The sequence below is a fragment of the Atta cephalotes genome (genome assembly GCF_000143395.1).
Source record: "Atta cephalotes unplaced genomic scaffold scaffold00033, whole genome shotgun sequence".
Lineage (NCBI taxonomy): Eukaryota > Metazoa > Arthropoda > Insecta > Hymenoptera > Formicidae > Atta > Atta cephalotes.
Window position 1 is genome coordinate 817,380 of NW_012130097.1, and position 17,260 is coordinate 834,639.

Below are 17,260 nucleotides of genomic sequence, written 5' to 3' on the forward strand. Positions count from 1 at the left end.
CATATCATTTACGTGGATACCCTCGCTCTATCGATCGAATGAGAACGAGGTCGCAGGATCGAGCGAAATCTCACGATGTATATGAGGGCGAGAGATTGCAGGGATAGAATATGTACAAGTCCCTCTACATAGTAGAGGAAGAGAAGAATGACAGGCGAAGGAAATGAAATAAGGGATATCAAATTAAAGAACAGACAGACAGCAAAAAACGGTAAGAGGAATGAAGTTAAAGCTCTAAGTCGCAAATAGACAGTGAACAAAGAATATGGAGAAGGATGGAAGGAGGCTGTGGAATGAGACAATACATAGAGAAGAGAGAGAAAGTCTTTAGATGCTGGTCTCGTGCACGAGCTTGGTCAGTTCCGGTAGGACCAAGTTATTGGAATTCAGAAGCAGGGAATTCCCAGTGTTGTCTCTATTGCTGTTCATCGGCGCCATGTGGTTGGGACTCAAGGGTTGATTAGGGACGTTACTAGAGGGGGATCTATTGTCGGTGATGGTGTAATGAGGATTGTACGCGTTGGCTGGCCCAGTCACGCTCAGCAACAATGGTGAGGCGGGGCTGTTGAGGGACTGTTGCATCCTGGAGGATCCTCTGTAGTTTGTCTCATAATCCTGACTCATCATCGGTTCGGCACTCCTATTAGAGGACTTGTTGTAGGCGGCGTTCTGCGCGGTGGTGGTGGTGTTTGTCGGGTCTTCGTCAATGTATGTGAAGTCAGAGAGTGGTCGGGGCCCAGTGTGGCTGCGTGAACTGCGCATACTGTGTAAGCTGTGTAAACTATGGACAGAGCGACGCTCCTCCAGATCTTCCAGAGTCGACTTGAACGCTCTGATTACTCGAAGCTGCAAAAACAGGGAAGGACGTTCTATCAGGAAGCGAGGAGGCAAGCCAGCAACACACAAGCACGCCGTATATTCGTATTTTTTTCTTTTTTTTCGCGCAGAGGTGTGTTACAGTATGTCCCCCTTTTAACTTTATTGAATGTCCCCTGAGTGTCGGCGTACTTCTGGTCTTGTCGTTATTCTGGTAGCTGTAGTCGTGTTTTTATGATTATATAGAGATGTGCGTTTTTTTTATTTTAATTTTAATTTTTTTAGAATAACCGCAAATGTGTTTATCTCTCCTTTTTCTTTTTGTCCATGACATGAGTTCCTTCGCCTGTTCGACTTGGTTGCATTTCACCCGAATTCGTAAATTAAACATCAGGGGTAAACTGAGCTAAACGGAAGGGATATCATTAAAGTATGTCGAAAGGATTCAAATCCCTCACAATTTCGCTGTATCGAATATCGAATAGTGCAAGCTAGAATTGTATGGACTCAGTTACCGTCATCACATGCGCAATCTACGTCAATTTTATGCGTACCTACCTACCACACGGCGATTTGTGGGGTTTCGTGATGAAGTTTGTAATCGGGGAACCAACACGACCGAATGCGGACAACGCGCGAACATCCTTGTAGACAAAGCCTCCTTTCGTCACTTCGAGGGTGTTAGAGACGCTAATAACGAGTATCATTATCCCTTGCGATCTAGGTTTGACTGGGAGCGATCGCAAATGAGAATGAAACAACAAGATGTGAGATTTGTTCTTTTTAACTCAACTTTTTGCACAATTCATTTTTTTCTCTTTTTCTTTCCAACGTGGAGGAAAAAAAAAGAGAAAAGATAAATCGTGTGAGAAATTTAGCTAACAAGAACAGGCCCATAGTAATAACGGATGGAGCCAAAAGGATCATTAAAAATACAAATAAGCAAAGCAAATCATATTCTATCAAACTTGAACTGAAAATCGTAAGTTTCATTCAAAAATATTATTAAACATCAAGATTTGTTTAACTAAATATGATTGTCTTCACTTATTTGTGTTAGTTATCTCTTGGTCAATTTGTTACTATTATTTAAAAATTAAAAATTAAAAATATTTCAATATCTTTTATTCTTCTTTACTCACTAATGTCCGATTTTAATCCGGGAATGGCTACTTGGGATATTTTTATATCCTAGAGGTGAAAAAATTGTTATAAAATATTGTTTTGAATATAATTTGTTTAACTTTTTTTTTCTCTAATAACTATTTATTTAAATATGCAATTCCATCAAAAGCTCGCAATAAAAAAAGCGCCATACAAATTAAAATCTTTATTATTTAGAAATACTGTCATAATAAGTTATTTAACGTGCTTTTCCAGTTTAAAATCTTTCTTCAGAAAATTGTAATTAAATCTATACCTATAATATTCTTAAATACTAATAAATTGAAAATCAATAATATAAGTTAATAATTGTGTTACACAATCTATGTTGTTAATAGTGATTTTATAAAAACATGTAATCATTTATGTAAAAAAATCAGGTGATTATTTCCAGGTTAAGAATATCGGTTAATAAGCAATACTAGGTTTAATTCTAATTCATGGTTCTAAGAAAAAATAATAAAACACTTCAACCAAATTTAAAATCAAATCAATGAAAATGATTTCATAAGTAGAACGAAATAACAAAATATTCATTAGAAAATGTTTTACGTAAATTACTATACTTTTTAGAAGATCAATGTTCTTACCTTTGTTCCAATTAACTCGACGATACATACATATTTGAAAGAAATACATCGAAAAAATATACAATCAAAATAATTGAAATTATTTGCAAAATGCAACCTAGTACAAGTCTAATACCTTTTTCTCTACGTCATCAAGATCTGTATTAGGTTGCATTTCGTTTTCTACAATTAAAAAAAATGTGTTTGATTGCATTAATTGGAATTTTGGTTCAAAATGAACAAATCTAAATTTTCTGATTGAATCTATTCTAGTGGAGATAATCAGAATTCTGATCGATATGATCAGAATCTTCTAGTTCGTCCATTTTTAATCAGAATTTTTTCTCAGTGAATCATCATCTGAATAACAATCGATATAAATCAAATAATCGTAAAAAAATAAATAAATTAACGACAGTCACCCTCTCATTAGCGATCGCTCCGCGACTCATTTTGACGCCAAAGGGAAACGAGCAGAGCTTCGCGATTATGGAGATGCCAACGCGAGTCGAAAATAGTTTCGTAATAGTTACCCAATTAGAAATGGTCCGCAACAGTCCTGAACCGTTCGCGAGCGAGTTTGCCAAAGCATTCGCACGCTTGTAACCGCTCCTCTACGGCTTGGAGTGTCAACAGAGTATATAATAGGGTAAGACAGAAGCTTCAGACAGAGACAGACATAGTGTGGTTTTGGTGATGTTGGTGTAATACGAATAACAGTTAATAAAGCGAAGGAGCGCTATATAATGGAGATTAAGAATATAATGCACGTTCGTGACAAAGAGAGACAGGGTGAGTCAGTTGCTTTCCTACATTATAAGTAATCTTCGCAGTAGTAATAGCTTCACGCATGGCAGCCAGTTTCGACACACTGTGTGCGGTTTTAATACTTAACGTTTTCTCTACGTAACTACGCAAGTCTCATATGCTGTGATCAGACATGTTCTCTTACTAAAGATTCGGAGAGATAATTCAGAACGGATTGAAACGATTTCTCCGGTCGTTTTGTTGTAGGAGATTCAGACGTTCGAGTATCCGAGAGAGGAAAAAAATTGTGGTCAACGCCAGATCAGACAGGACATTCGAGATAATAAAAGTTCCTTTCGAAGAAGTGGAATGTAAGAAACTAGAATGAAAAGAAACACGAAAAATCTCTATGAGATTATTATTACTGATTTAAATTATGAAGAGATTTTTCTTCTTTCGCGTCTTTTCGCCTCGAATATGCTCGATCTGGCTCTGATCTTTCTGACACTCGATGCGCGAAGAAGCATCTCTCTTCTCGCGATCGGAGTCACGATGCATGCTAATAATCGCGTTATAATTATCGATTGGGATTCGTTTATCTTTTCTTTCTTTGTTCACAATAACACAAATTAAATAAGTGTAACGTGTTAAATCCTCTAGTTGGCACTCGAAACAACGGCGGTGTTAGACCTTGGGCAAACAAAAAATAAAGTCGATGCATATAAATTATATAAATTGGCCAACCGTGCACACGCACATTCACACACTAACAAAAAGGGAATAGAAGGAAGGTAATGGGAGTTTCAAATCGAATCGACGATTATCTTCTTTACTGACTCGAGAGAAACTAATTAATGAAAATTAAATTAGACACTTTGAATATCTTTGAGAAATGCGTTATATTAATCCACCAGAGCTAATGCCAAAATCTATAAAAGTTGTTAGGTTCCATTTAATTTGTTTAATTTGCTATTTGCAATCTGAGTTTTTTTTGTATACGTAAAATTTTATTTTCAAATTGCTCCGAAATAAAGGAGGATACAAAATCAGATTTTAAAATATCTTGTAATATCTATTTAATAATATAATAGAATTATTGAAAAGTAACTCCAAATTTTTTCACGGTTTTTTTAAAAGCTAGAATTAAAAAACTTGGACTGGATAAAAAACCAGATTACAAACGGAGAGTTAAAAGCATTATACTGTAAATCCAAATGTAAGTGCCTTCAATGTGCGTGCGTGCGTGCGTGCGTGCGTGCGTGCGGCGTGCGTGCGTGTGTGTATGTGTGTGTGTGTGTGTGTGTGTGTGTGTGTGTGTGTGTGTGTGTGTGTGTGTGTGTGTGTGTGTGTGTGTGTGCGTGCGTGTGTAATTTTGTTTTTTTGTGTAAAAATAACACTCTATATTACTCTCTAAAACTTTTAAAGTGAATTATCACTTTAAAGAAATCATATTCTTAAAGATTAAAAATTGAACTCTTTCAATTTTCACTCTTTAGAATGAGATTTCACTCCAAAAAATTTAAAGAGTATATCATACATTTAAATGTGTAATCTATTTTTGTGTATGTAATTCAGTGCGTTATTTTTACACGGAAAATTAAATCACATACATGTAAAGGCACTTTCACATACTTTGAGTCACTTACTTGCATTGAAATTAATTTTAACGAACCAAAATGATATAACTCGTATTAAAAATGATACTAATTAATTAAAATATTTTAATAATTATCCAAATTTGCAGGTAAAGAAAATATAATTGATATTTTTGGCAGAGATTATAATTGAGTGAATCCAATAAATCTTACCATTAGCTCCGAAGAGAGAAAAAACTCGAGAAAAAACCCTTTGACGTTTTGAATTTATCAGGCAATCTTTCGAAAAAATTTTAATAAATAAAAATTCTACGTAAAAAATGTCGAATAATAATAATAAATAAAACACATATTATCGAAATAGAAACTAATTTCGCAAATGGCTCGATTGAGAGATTATTTTGCGGCTCATGTGTATATTTGATAATATATATTGAATCGTGATAGATTATAGAAACGGATTTAGGATCAAGGATACCGCCACGTGATAGAAGGACTGGTGCGCACAATGCAGCAATGCTACTTCATTCAAATTTGCAATCCTTCTTCCTACTTAATAACACAGCACACCATTGAGATCTACGACAACGTTACCTCAATTCTCGAGGGTTACTACGACATCGACCACCGACCTAGAAAAAAGTTCAAAATCGACGCACAAGCCGTTTTCCTGGCGTTGCTGCCGCGTCGAGAGAAGAGACCGATCAATGAATGGTAGAAGCGGAGAAAGCTAAGATTTTTGGTCGCTAGGTGTGTTTGGGAAAGAGGAGAAGGGGTAAGCATTTTAGTGTTATCATTCGCGTTGATAAAAATCGATGGTTTAGCACGATTTATCGTATTCATAAATGAACAAGCCAATAATCTAATTACTATTAAAAAAAAAAAAAAAGGAAGAAAAATGTATGAGTGATAATTTTGATATATCTGGAATGATCTCGATGCGAAATCATTGCGATAGTTACACACACGAAGGAGAATCCAGGGAAGGAATAGGGAAAGGACAGGGGGATACAGAAACACACAGCACACTCAGACACTATGCTACTGAGAAAAAGAAAGCGCGGGCGAGTCGGTGGATCTGCTAGGTCCCCGACGGGGAAGGCCCACCGACCGCAACCCACACCCCCTGGCTACACAAAGAAAACATATTAGTATAACGTAACACTTCGTTCAATGTAATAGTAATCCGTGCATTTCGAATCGTCGTCGTCGTGACATCGCCGCCGAAACACACGCGTCGACGACGCGCCTCTCGAGAGGACGGGAGAGCCATCCCTTCGTCGCCACGACGAACCTCGTCGTCGTCATCATCATAATCATCATTATTATCATCATCATCATCATCATCATCATCATCAATCAATCATCATTACATCAATCGAAGTCAAGAGTCTAGTTACTAGAACCGATCGACTTCCAAGACCGCACAGAGCGATCTGGAATCGCTGTGGGAATCTCGAAAGCATCTAAGAATCTCGGAGAGCTGAATCCCCAGCACCACATAGCATGCCGGGAATGCGTTCCTCAACACATCACCGGGATCGAAATATTAAAATATTATATTAGATATAATATTAAAATATTACATCCGTTTCTACTAATACACTCTTTAAATTTTTTAGAGTGCATTCTCACTTTAAAGAATGAAAATTGAACCAGTCTTGAAAAAAAGTGGTTCAATTTTTAATTTTAAAGGCCAATATTCACAGTCCATTTTCTCCTTCTTTTAAGTAATGTCTTAAAATGCGATTCGCTGATTGATTCATGACATCTTAAGACAGTTTTAAATATAAGAATCGACTATGAATACCGGTCTGAGTTTCATTCTTCAGAATGAGAAATTCATTCTAAAAGTTTTAGAGAGTAGATTAATCCTCCAGAGCAGGTCTATATTTACTACTTCCATCTGCAATCTAGATCTTTTTTTGTCCAGTCTATGTTCTTTTTTAGTCGTTCTAAGTTTTGAAAAATATAAAAAAGGGTTACTTTTCTACTACATAATCAAATAGTTTTTTCGACAATTTTAGGAACTGGAATTTCATCTCCTTTATTTCGGAGAAACTTGATAGTGAAATTTGCTTGTGCCAAAAAAGATCCGTAAACAGAAGATTAATGTCAATTTAATTTTACTTTTTATCTTCTTTTCAAAATTAGAAAAAGATAAGGAGTAAATTAAATTGAGATCAAATTTAATCTATATTGAAATGAGCTTAAAACCGTAATCACACAGCGATTTTGCGATTGTAATTAGTGATTACCAATTACTTTTAAACGATTAGAGCAAAACAATCATTGAATTGCTTTACTCTAACTAATTGAAAAGTAATTATCAATCGCTAGTCACAATTGCACAATCTCTAATATGATTACGACTTAAAATGAATTGGGCTCGTTGAGGCTCGTTCCCGTTTGCATTCGGCGCGGGCGATCCGCGCCCGAAATCAAATGCGAAAAATTTCTGAACAGAGAGGGAAGGAGAGATCAAGACGGCGAGACGTTTCCATCGTGCACGCACATCGTGTGTTACGCACGTCGACGATCCGTCGTGTATAACGATATTATAAGTAGTAAGATAAAATATAATATGCGTACACGCGTATTGGCGGGTTTTTGATGATTATAACAACGTATTATATGTACGGCAGGCGATCATCTACATGAGCTACGTACTTGTTTGTACTCCGACAGGATAAGTGTGGCGGCGGGCAAAACTGCCGCCCCGTTATACCTCAGTCTCTCGAATGGGTTCCGCTGGCTAACAAACCACAAATTATAACCATCAGTCTCGGCACTCGCTTTCGTTTTCATCTTCGCTAAAACACTACTTTTTTTTTCTTTCAGCGCACACAACTAGCAGCTGTTTTTTTTTTGCCGCGGATTGCATCGGCGTTCGCTAATGACCATTTCCATCGCGTTTTCTCCATTTTCATTTCTAGTATAACGTATTTTGTGCGTGTGTGATATATGTATATGTGTTTACATGTATGTACGTGAGAGAGAAAAAGAATAGGTGCATGAGTAGATGTTTTATTGGTTCTTTTCCCTCCTGTGCGTGTCGCACACGTGTCGACGCATAGATTATCATGTGATGTGATTATCGCACGAATCTCTCATTTTTTAGCGCGTCTTCCTCTTTTTTTCACCGTTTTTCACACTGCAATTCTTCTACAGAGACAGAAAAAAGGCGATTTCTCCCTCTCAAGCGAGAGAGAGAGAGAGAAAGAAAGAGAAAGAAAGAGAGACAAAAAGAAAGAGTTTCGGATGAGAGATTGAAAAAGGAAAACCGAGCACGACTGGAATCGTGGAACATGTCAAAGTGCACATATCGTAGTCATGATTTGAGTGTTGCATCGTTCAAGCATTTCGAGATTCGAGATATTACACATACCGAATGAGAAAAGACCGCTGCTAGTCAGATATTGTGTTTTATGACAAAAGTGAAAAAAATGCTTATGAAAACTGCTACAGTTTATTTTTTAATTCTCGATCACCGTTAATCTTTACAAAAGGCGGAGGTTTATTTTTAAAATTTTATAGCTTTTCCTTGAGAGATTTTTTAAGATTAGTTATAATTCATTATTTCATTCACTCTGAAAAATAGGTTTTTTAATTGAATACCACATGATGTTTATATAATTCTCACCATGTTGATGTTAATATTAATATCAACATGGTGTGGATTAAAAACTCCTGGTATTTATATCAATTATCACGGTATGGATTTTAAACCCATGATGTTCAATTCATACCATGTTTGTGTTAATATTAACAATAATACCAATACAGTGTAAACACGTATGGTGTTAAATTCACAGAAATATTTTTTAGAGTGTTATATTCTTTGTCTCAAAATATGACACTGTTTCAGTGTCACTATATATAGGGACTTCTCCGTCCAGTAAAGGTCAAACAATATCCTTGTATTCTTCTTTCGATTCATCAAACGAGCAACATTAAAATAAATATCGCGAAATTAATTGAATGCAAACTACAATAAATTCGTTGGACTTCGAGGTATCTAGATATACTCCGGGCTAAAAGTTTGGAAACATTTTTTCAAAAGTGTCAATGGAGTTCAGCAAGATGTTTATTTTGCTACTGTTGAAAGTTTTCTTCCCGCTGATTGGAGTATACTTTTAGATCTAGAGAAATAGTCTTGTTTCAGCAAAGAAAATTTGCAACAGTTGCAAAATAAACATTCTAAACGCAGCCATTTTTGAGATTACTTACTCAAATATCCGTATATAATAACGCATTTTTCAAAATAATTCTCCATATTCAATAATAGTTATTGGATCTACAGAATTATTCTTCAAAACACAAAATGCAGCTTGTAAGATTCTGTTGTAATTTCTCAGTATGATTTTTGCCCCTCACTCTTTATTACGGGTTAAATGTTTAAAAATCAATCATATTAAAGAATCTTACAACAATTGGAAAGCTACTTTTATCACTGAATGCAGTCATTGTTATGGATATTTGAGTAAATAATCCCAAAAATATCAATTTTTAAAGTTTCTAAACTTTTGGCCTGGAGTGTGTATCCTCTGAGCGAATTTTTCTCAGAATCGAGCGACTCTTATCGAAAATAGACGGAGCACCAAGACTCACATTCGCTATTGATTCCAGTCGTCCGAGCAAATATTCGCAGAAAATTGGAATCGAATTTAAAATTTTGGGGAATTGATAGCGCAGATACACGTGTGCTGACGATCATCGTTGATGCGGTTTCGAGTAGCGCGGAAGTAGAGAGAAAATTTCGATGTACCGTCTGTAGAAAGATGTACGGAAAAAAGTAGAGTGTAAGACTCGACAAGCCGAATTCGAGAAACGCGCTATCGAGCGCGCGCTTTCTCACCGTACGAACGCCGTTAGAAAAAAAATTCTTTTCTTTCTTTTTTTTTGGCGGAGCGTCGCGCGTTTCCGTGTCCAAGCGAGTTGTGTTTGTCCCTCGCATCGGTACAGAACGCACAATGCAATATATATTGAATATACAGATATATATATACATACACACTGTGCCACGTTAAAGATACGCACAATAATTAAAAAAAAATACATGTCACACGCGCGCACATCGATATACAACGTACGGTAATAACATCGTACATCACGTGTTAATCATCACAGCAATGCTCACACTGCAATAATTAAAAAAACAAATTAAAGAAATGAGAGAGACAAAAGGGGAAGCAAATGTACACGGCGTGTGTGTAGAGAAGGACCGGCCGACCGAGCGAGTCGTACGCCGGAAATGAAAGAAAAAAGAAAACGATGCTCACACAAGAAAGCGAACACAGATCCAAAACAAAAAAAGGAGATTTGTCCAGTGTTCCAGTGTGCTTTGGTTTCGGCTGTCCCTTGGAACGTTAGTTAACATTAACCGGGGCTCAACTGATCCTCCGTCTCTTCTTGAAGACGGAACCAGAAGCAAAGGCAGAACCTGTAGCAGCTAGGACATAGACATCTGACTAGGAATCACCGAAACCTCAGTCAACCTTAACTAACATTATTCTGGGAACAGCGCTGTCGTATCGAGGAAACGGGTAGCACACATTGCGGTGTTATATCGCCATATATCTCTGATCACGTCACTCCGAAAGCTGCGCGGCTCGCTCTTGGCTGTTCGATTCCAAGTCAGTTGACGAGCGCCTTCAAACGCGCCAAAACAAGAACGAAAAAAAAAAACGCACACAAACACGTACATGCAACATCTTAATGGAACTGAGGCGGAAAATGAGGAGAAAAAGAAAGGAACAAAAAGAAGATTGGACAAAATGGAGACTGGAAGAAGCAAGGAGGAAAAGAACGAAAAGATGTGAGAGAAAAGCATGTAAGAAAAAAAGAAATAATTCAGGTAAAAGGAGACAATCGAGAGAAGCGTATGACGGCAGCCAAAACGGTCATAATCATTAACGTATCCATCGAAGTCAAAGTCATCAACGGTGTCTCTCGCGGCAACAAACAACAACAGCCAGTGATGGTTTCCAAACCACGTGGGCGATGGCCAGCTGCTTTTTTTTCTTTTCTCATTATCACGCGTAAATGGGAGGCGTGTTTTACCGTACATGCGCTCCATTAGCGTCTCGCTTGATAGAGATACAGAGGACAGAGGAGTTGGTGACATTGGGAGAAGCGATATACGATCGGATCGTATACGTACGATCGTATTACGCGACACAGGAGCTACAAGACAAAGACAGAAATTGAAAGAGAAAGAAAGTGAGAGGCTGGTGCGGTGGTGATACAGAAAGAAAAAAAAGAACAAAAAGAGAAAGATACATCAGGAGCGATATAATTAGCTGCCGCAGTGACAATAATCATGGCGATGCAAATTGTTCGACGCCGATATATATATATATACTGGCTGCCGGTTTTCTGGTCTTCTTTTTTTATTTGTGGAGGATAGTTTAGAATCAACCACAAAGACGGGTGTCGCATGTAATAATATATATATGTATATATATAATAAGCACACGGGCGAAAAATATTAATCGAAACTCGCAGTCCGCAAGCACTTACTTGTTAAACAAAATGCAGACATTGTGAGAGACGTGTGTAGAGAGACAGATAAGTAGTAATAAGTAGTAGAAGAGAGAGATAGAGATAGAGAAAGATAGAGAACACAAAAGGCAAACTGAAAAAGGTCTGCTTGTAGGAAATCATAATACATGGTACATATCGATCAAAAAAGTGTTCGCAAAAAAAAAAGTTAGAATATATCAGAGGAACCAAATAAAGACGATGAAAATATATATGTATAGATAAATATAGAGAGAAACGGTTAATCAGATTATTTAACACGGTCAAACAATGAGCAAACTTGCGGATGATAGTGGACTTGCGGACTAACCATGTAGTAATCCTGAGAAGGGGATCTGCCTGTCACAGATACATTCTGCACCAGAGTTCTATTGCTCGTCTGAAAGTAGGTGACACATCCAGTTTTACATCATTAGCTTCACGTGACATTCCAGGATAATTGTATTTTTTTTTCTTTTTTCTTGTCCTATCTCTTTTCTGTCTTTCTTAAATCATCTGTTCGATTTTCCGTTCTGTTTTTTTTCTTGTTTCCTTTCAGTTTTTTTTTTTATTATTAAAGCCATTCTATATTAACGTGTGCTTCGTGATATTGAACACTTAATGACCGTTGACTGTGCGAGACAGATGAAGTTACAGAGAAAAAAGGGGGAAGAGAATGTAAAGAGAATAGAAAGTACGTATAGTGTAGCTATATATAATATATATAATATAAAGTAGAGAAAATTGGTAGAGAGACAGACAGAGAGAGAGAAAGGAAATATAGTATTCGCCGCGATTTCTATGGACTAGAATTTCTTACATACGTTGCGTGCAACTCATCCGTTCTACATTTTATTTATTTATTTTTAAATCGCATCGTGGCTGTAACGGAGCTGCAACGGACTAGCGAGTCATTTTCTTTGTCGCGCCACAGCCCGAGTCCGCCAAAGTGATTGACAATTAGATACATAGATATTTGACATTACTGCAAAAAAATTCGCTGCGCAATCATCGTACAGAGTTTATCGAGTGTTTTTCGGGGATTCTTCGACGAGAAACGGACCGCAATCGTTACCTCTGGCACACGCCTAACTAATAGACTGTCGACCATCGACTAATGTTGCCACCTTGATCGATCGTAACCGTTGCGAAAAATAATTTAGACAGAATACATAAATGCGTGTGAAACGTTTTTACAACTTGGGGATTTGCGACTTTTAATATTAACAGAGACATACCTAACGCGACGCGAACGAACGCACCGTCATTCAGCACCATCTGCTTTAACTTGTGCGACAGAGTAGAGCCTTCCGCTTCAACGTAAAATCGATAGGAATAGCGGGCGGCTAAAGCGGCTAAGGACAATAGCAAAGTGGAATGAATCTTTTACGTATTACGTTCTTGAACCTCGCGCAACAACGAAAGTTTCATTTTGCCGGCTAATTACGAGTAACTGTAGGCGACGGATTTAGATACGTTACGTACGAAGATGGGGAGAGACTACCTACTTTATACGAGTTACCCACGCGAAAGTTACGTAAGAGTCACCCGTTTTCACGGCGAGTGTGGAAAATCATATGGCGAAGTCGATGTGTAAAGACGTCTCTTGCGAGAGAAAGTTCGGCGAAGAAAGTTTACCACGAGGTGCTTACACATGGGTCGATTTCAACATCCTGCTTAACGTCACTCGAATATTCAAAAACAGTGCTTCACGGTGAGAGTATATATAGATATGTACTTTACAAAGACAACAAAGTCTAGAGGGGCGAATCTCCCCCCGGAGTGGGAGTGTCCTGAGTTCATCGATCGGCGAGACATAAACATAGATCACTGGACTTGGAGAAGAGTGGTGCATACTTTCGGGGTTACGGAGACGTGCCCTCCCGAGACGAGGAAACAAGAGCGTATTCTGACATATAATCTCACGAGGGCTAAAGAAGTGAAATAGAGCATATATCAAGGGAAAAGAGTGGAAAACCGAGCGTCAGAGATATCGGGAACAGGAGAGAAACAAACAGAGAGAAAGAGAGTTAGAGAATAGAGAAAGAAAGAGAGATTGGCTGAGGACTGCGTGGACCACCGCTAAGTTGGTTCTGGCTGTCTGTGGAGAGCTACTGTGGATGCAAGCTGTATGGGATATAAGAACGTATATAATATATATATGTAATATATATGTACGCGCAAATATATATAAGATATATATGTGCTCAGGTCGAAAGCTCGTCGACGCCAGGAAGTAGTATCAGGAGAAACTCGACTCAATCAGAAATCGGTGATATATCCTGATAGTTTCTATTCTCCCTACGCATTGGTCACGACACTCGCGATCTTCTCTGAGGGATCCTGAGAGAGTACCGCGATTAGGAGAGCTGGGACAAGGCAGAGACGTTTAGATTTACATGTCAAATAAAATAGATCGAAACAAACGATGACTAGATTTTTAAAACTGCACAGTTTTAAAAACCTACATTCTATCTTTACTCCAATCTTATACTGGTCCCACACAGCACACTTTATCCTAAGAACATCCTGGAAACATCCTTAAGATGTAGGACATTCTCTGGATGTTTTTAGGATGTTCTCCGAAGTCTGTGCTATATTGATCCATGAAACACTCTGTTAATTTTCGTTCAACTTGAAGATACGAAAAGAACGTCGAAGGCAAACCTTGTATAACCTTAAGGGAAGAAATGTAGATGCAGGGAAGAAAAATCTCATTCGTGTATCTTCGAATCTAAGAGAATTATCAAAGCGTTCCGGCTATGATTTGCTATTACGCATACGCGTTTATTTCAACCAGTTGATTTCCCATGCAAATCCCATGGATAAAGACATTACACGTCTAGTCCCAACTGTCCTCACGTTGCTCCCATATCGCTGGTATTCGCGTATACGAGGGAGTGAAGATATACGGGCGGAGAACAAGCACTAATTTGTGCGTTTACTAGTAGGTAGGTCTCTATGTGTGTATTGTGTTTGTGCGTCAATCCTATCAGTGCGTCGTTCTCGTCGAAGAGTCGTGCATGCGCGATCAGTGACGCTGGTCGAGTCATAACGAGTTCAAGTAAAACGTTTCTTTTTTTTATTTCGCGTTATCGTCTCTTGTCTGCCGTTTCTCTACGTTCGGTCCTGTCACCCTAATCGCGGGGCCGATCGACCGGATCCGGTCGATCGGGACCCGCGATCGATTTCCCCTACCTGAGATAATGACATGACAGATTAGACCTAGCTTCTCTTATCGGCGTAGACTTACACACTGAGTTTACTTGTTTAGAAATATATATAAATATAAATATGGTATATATGTACATGAATATGTGCACGTGTTGTCCTAATTGATAAGAGACACACGGTCAGATGTATCGCGTCTCTGAAGGAGTGAGTGAGAGAGAGCAACACCGATCCGAGAATGTAGTTTGTGAAAATCGTGCGTGGCTCTTCGCTCTTCTCCTTCAACCAAAGATCGTTTCCCGCGCGCTTTCAGCGGGCTGTCGAAAGGGCGGTTAACGATCTATTTGGACGCGTTCAATTGTCTATTGAGGCAATCTTATCGCACACGGTCGTCGGTATCATCGAATCGAGTGTGGAAAAACGCGATCGCGGTTCTCTGACGTGGTAATGGTGGAACTCAAATGAAAATGCAAACCAAGGTAACGGTCAAAACTGAAACAACTCGTTATTATCGTCGATGGTAATAAATAGAGTGGTAATAGTATATAAGTAGTATAAGTGGATTTATTATATTCTGTATATGTATTTGTTGATAATAAGAAGAAATACGCACACGCATACGTTTTTACGTGCACGAACGTCGAATAATTGCGTGCGCACACTGAAAAAAGCACTAAATTTTAATAAATATTTGAATAGTTCTAAGTGAAAATATTTACCAATGTAGACATATATGTATTTATTTGGTACAACAACTATTTAGCTACCATTTTTTTATTGAGTAAATACTTATTTATTATAAATAAATGTTTACTTACTACTATTTACTTAGTACTATTTAGAAAAATACGTATTAAGATTTAGTAAATTTCTTTTTCAGTGCGCTGTTAAAAGAAAGAAACAAAGGTTTCGGTCCACTTGATGCTATTAATGCTTTGAAAGCATTCTTTGATTGGTCAATTGGTAACATTCTTTCTTCTGATTGGTCAATCAAACGCTTCGAAGCATTTCTAGTTAAGTGGATCGCATCCAAAGAAAAGAAAAGAAAAGAAAAGAGTCCTGAGAGTTTAAAAAACGTTAAAGAGGACCGTATGTGACTCGTGTGATCTCGCCACCTGAACCTGTTGGATTCGGGGGCGGTTTTTGTTGAGTTTTCTCATTTATGTTTTCGTGAATAGAACAGGAATCGAGAGAATATTGAATCTTGAGTTGAATGATGAGATAATGAGAGAATGAAAAAGAGAGAGAGAGACAGAGTGACAGAGAAAGATAGATAGATAGATAGACAAAGAGAGAGAGAAAAGAGAGATAGAGATAGTTACCTGTGTTTGCAGCCGTGTTAGACCACGGATCCATAGAATTTGTCCTGCGCGCGGCTTTTTATCCGAGTCGGGGTCGAATTTCTCATCTCCTAGATTGATCGCACCGATATCATCCGGCTGGCCGCGGCCCCATCTGTTTTTGAAAAAACATGAAACCATTTCTTCATCACTCGGATTCTTCCTGTTAATTGAATGGATTAGAGAATGGTGTGGTATTATACTTTATACTGTTAATTTCTTTCTTTTGTTCTTTCTTTTTTTGGGCAGCCGAGACGGAAGTTTCACAATCGACGCTCTCTTCTCGACGCGCGCTGCACCCGACACCGTTTTCCCCTCGCTCCTCAGGAAATCCCTAATCTATTTACGATGTGCTAACGCTACGCGGGACTCGATGGTGTAAGTAAAAGAATAGATTTATCAGTGATAAGACCAGGCGAAATAGTGGCCAGGTGCATGTTTGTGCGTGTAAATATGTGACCAGTGGATTGACTCCTATCATTGGCATGACGGAAAGGTGTGATGAAATGCAGAGCATTTGCTAACAGACATATTTGATGACGATACGCTAAGATGATTTTTGTTGACGAAAATTTCGAGACGGGCGTGGTTCTTTAGTTATCTTCCAAATATAGAGTAGATAACATCATAAAGATAACACCATAAAGACGTCATTATGATCTTATCTTATATTAATCTTATATTAAGTATCAAGTGAATTTATAAGTGACAAATAAGATTATAATGATGTTCTTACAATATTATTACGACTTCTGTTCTATTTGCATAAATTTAGACTCTCTGGCTAACTCAAAATAATATTTTTCGTCAACAATAAATCAATAATAAGTGGAAAATGGATCAATAATACAAGAGAAAGAATTTTATATTCGATCGAAGCGAATCTTGAATCTTAATAATTTTCAAATACATTTTCAAATACATTTTCTAGAAACTCTATTTTCCGAGTTTAGACATTCAACTTTAAAGGAATACTTTAAAGGAAAGATGTACCTAATTAAGCTCACGGGAAGAAATTATTTCAATCTTCGATCAAATAAGCTGTTTAGCGCACACTCCATACGTTAGTAAATAGGGAGATGCATAGTGGGTGCAAATGCAAATATGTCGTGAGCAAAATGTGTTCTATTGTGATACGGTGCAAAAAGTTAGTTAGTCAATTTAAAGAAAAGCGAAACTTTTCTTCGATCGCTATTGACTCAGCCTTCCATGTTATAACCGATAGGCATGAAGAAATACGAGAAATGAGTGAAAAGAAGAAAAATGAGAAAGAGAGAGAGAGAGAGAGGAGGGAGGGAGAGAGAGAGAGAAGAAGAAGATATAAGATANATGTGCG

At 37.8% G+C, this 17,260-nt stretch overlaps 1 protein-coding gene across 1 annotated transcript in view; it reads right to left on the bottom strand.

Moving 5' to 3' along the window:
- Nucleotides 1–327: 327 nt before the first annotated feature.
- LOC105621441 (plasma membrane calcium-transporting ATPase 1-like) overlaps nucleotides 328–17,260 on the bottom strand; it is a 30,925-nt gene continuing 13,992 nt past the window's right edge. The window contains exons 9-11 of the mRNA XM_012202911.1: nucleotides 15,907–16,039; nucleotides 11,745–11,813; nucleotides 328–846 (exon numbers count right to left, since the gene is read on the bottom strand). Of these exons, the coding sequence (XP_012058301.1) occupies nucleotides 328–846; nucleotides 11,745–11,813; nucleotides 15,907–16,039 (721 nt within the window). The remainder of the gene's footprint in view (nucleotides 847–11,744; nucleotides 11,814–15,906; nucleotides 16,040–17,260) is intronic.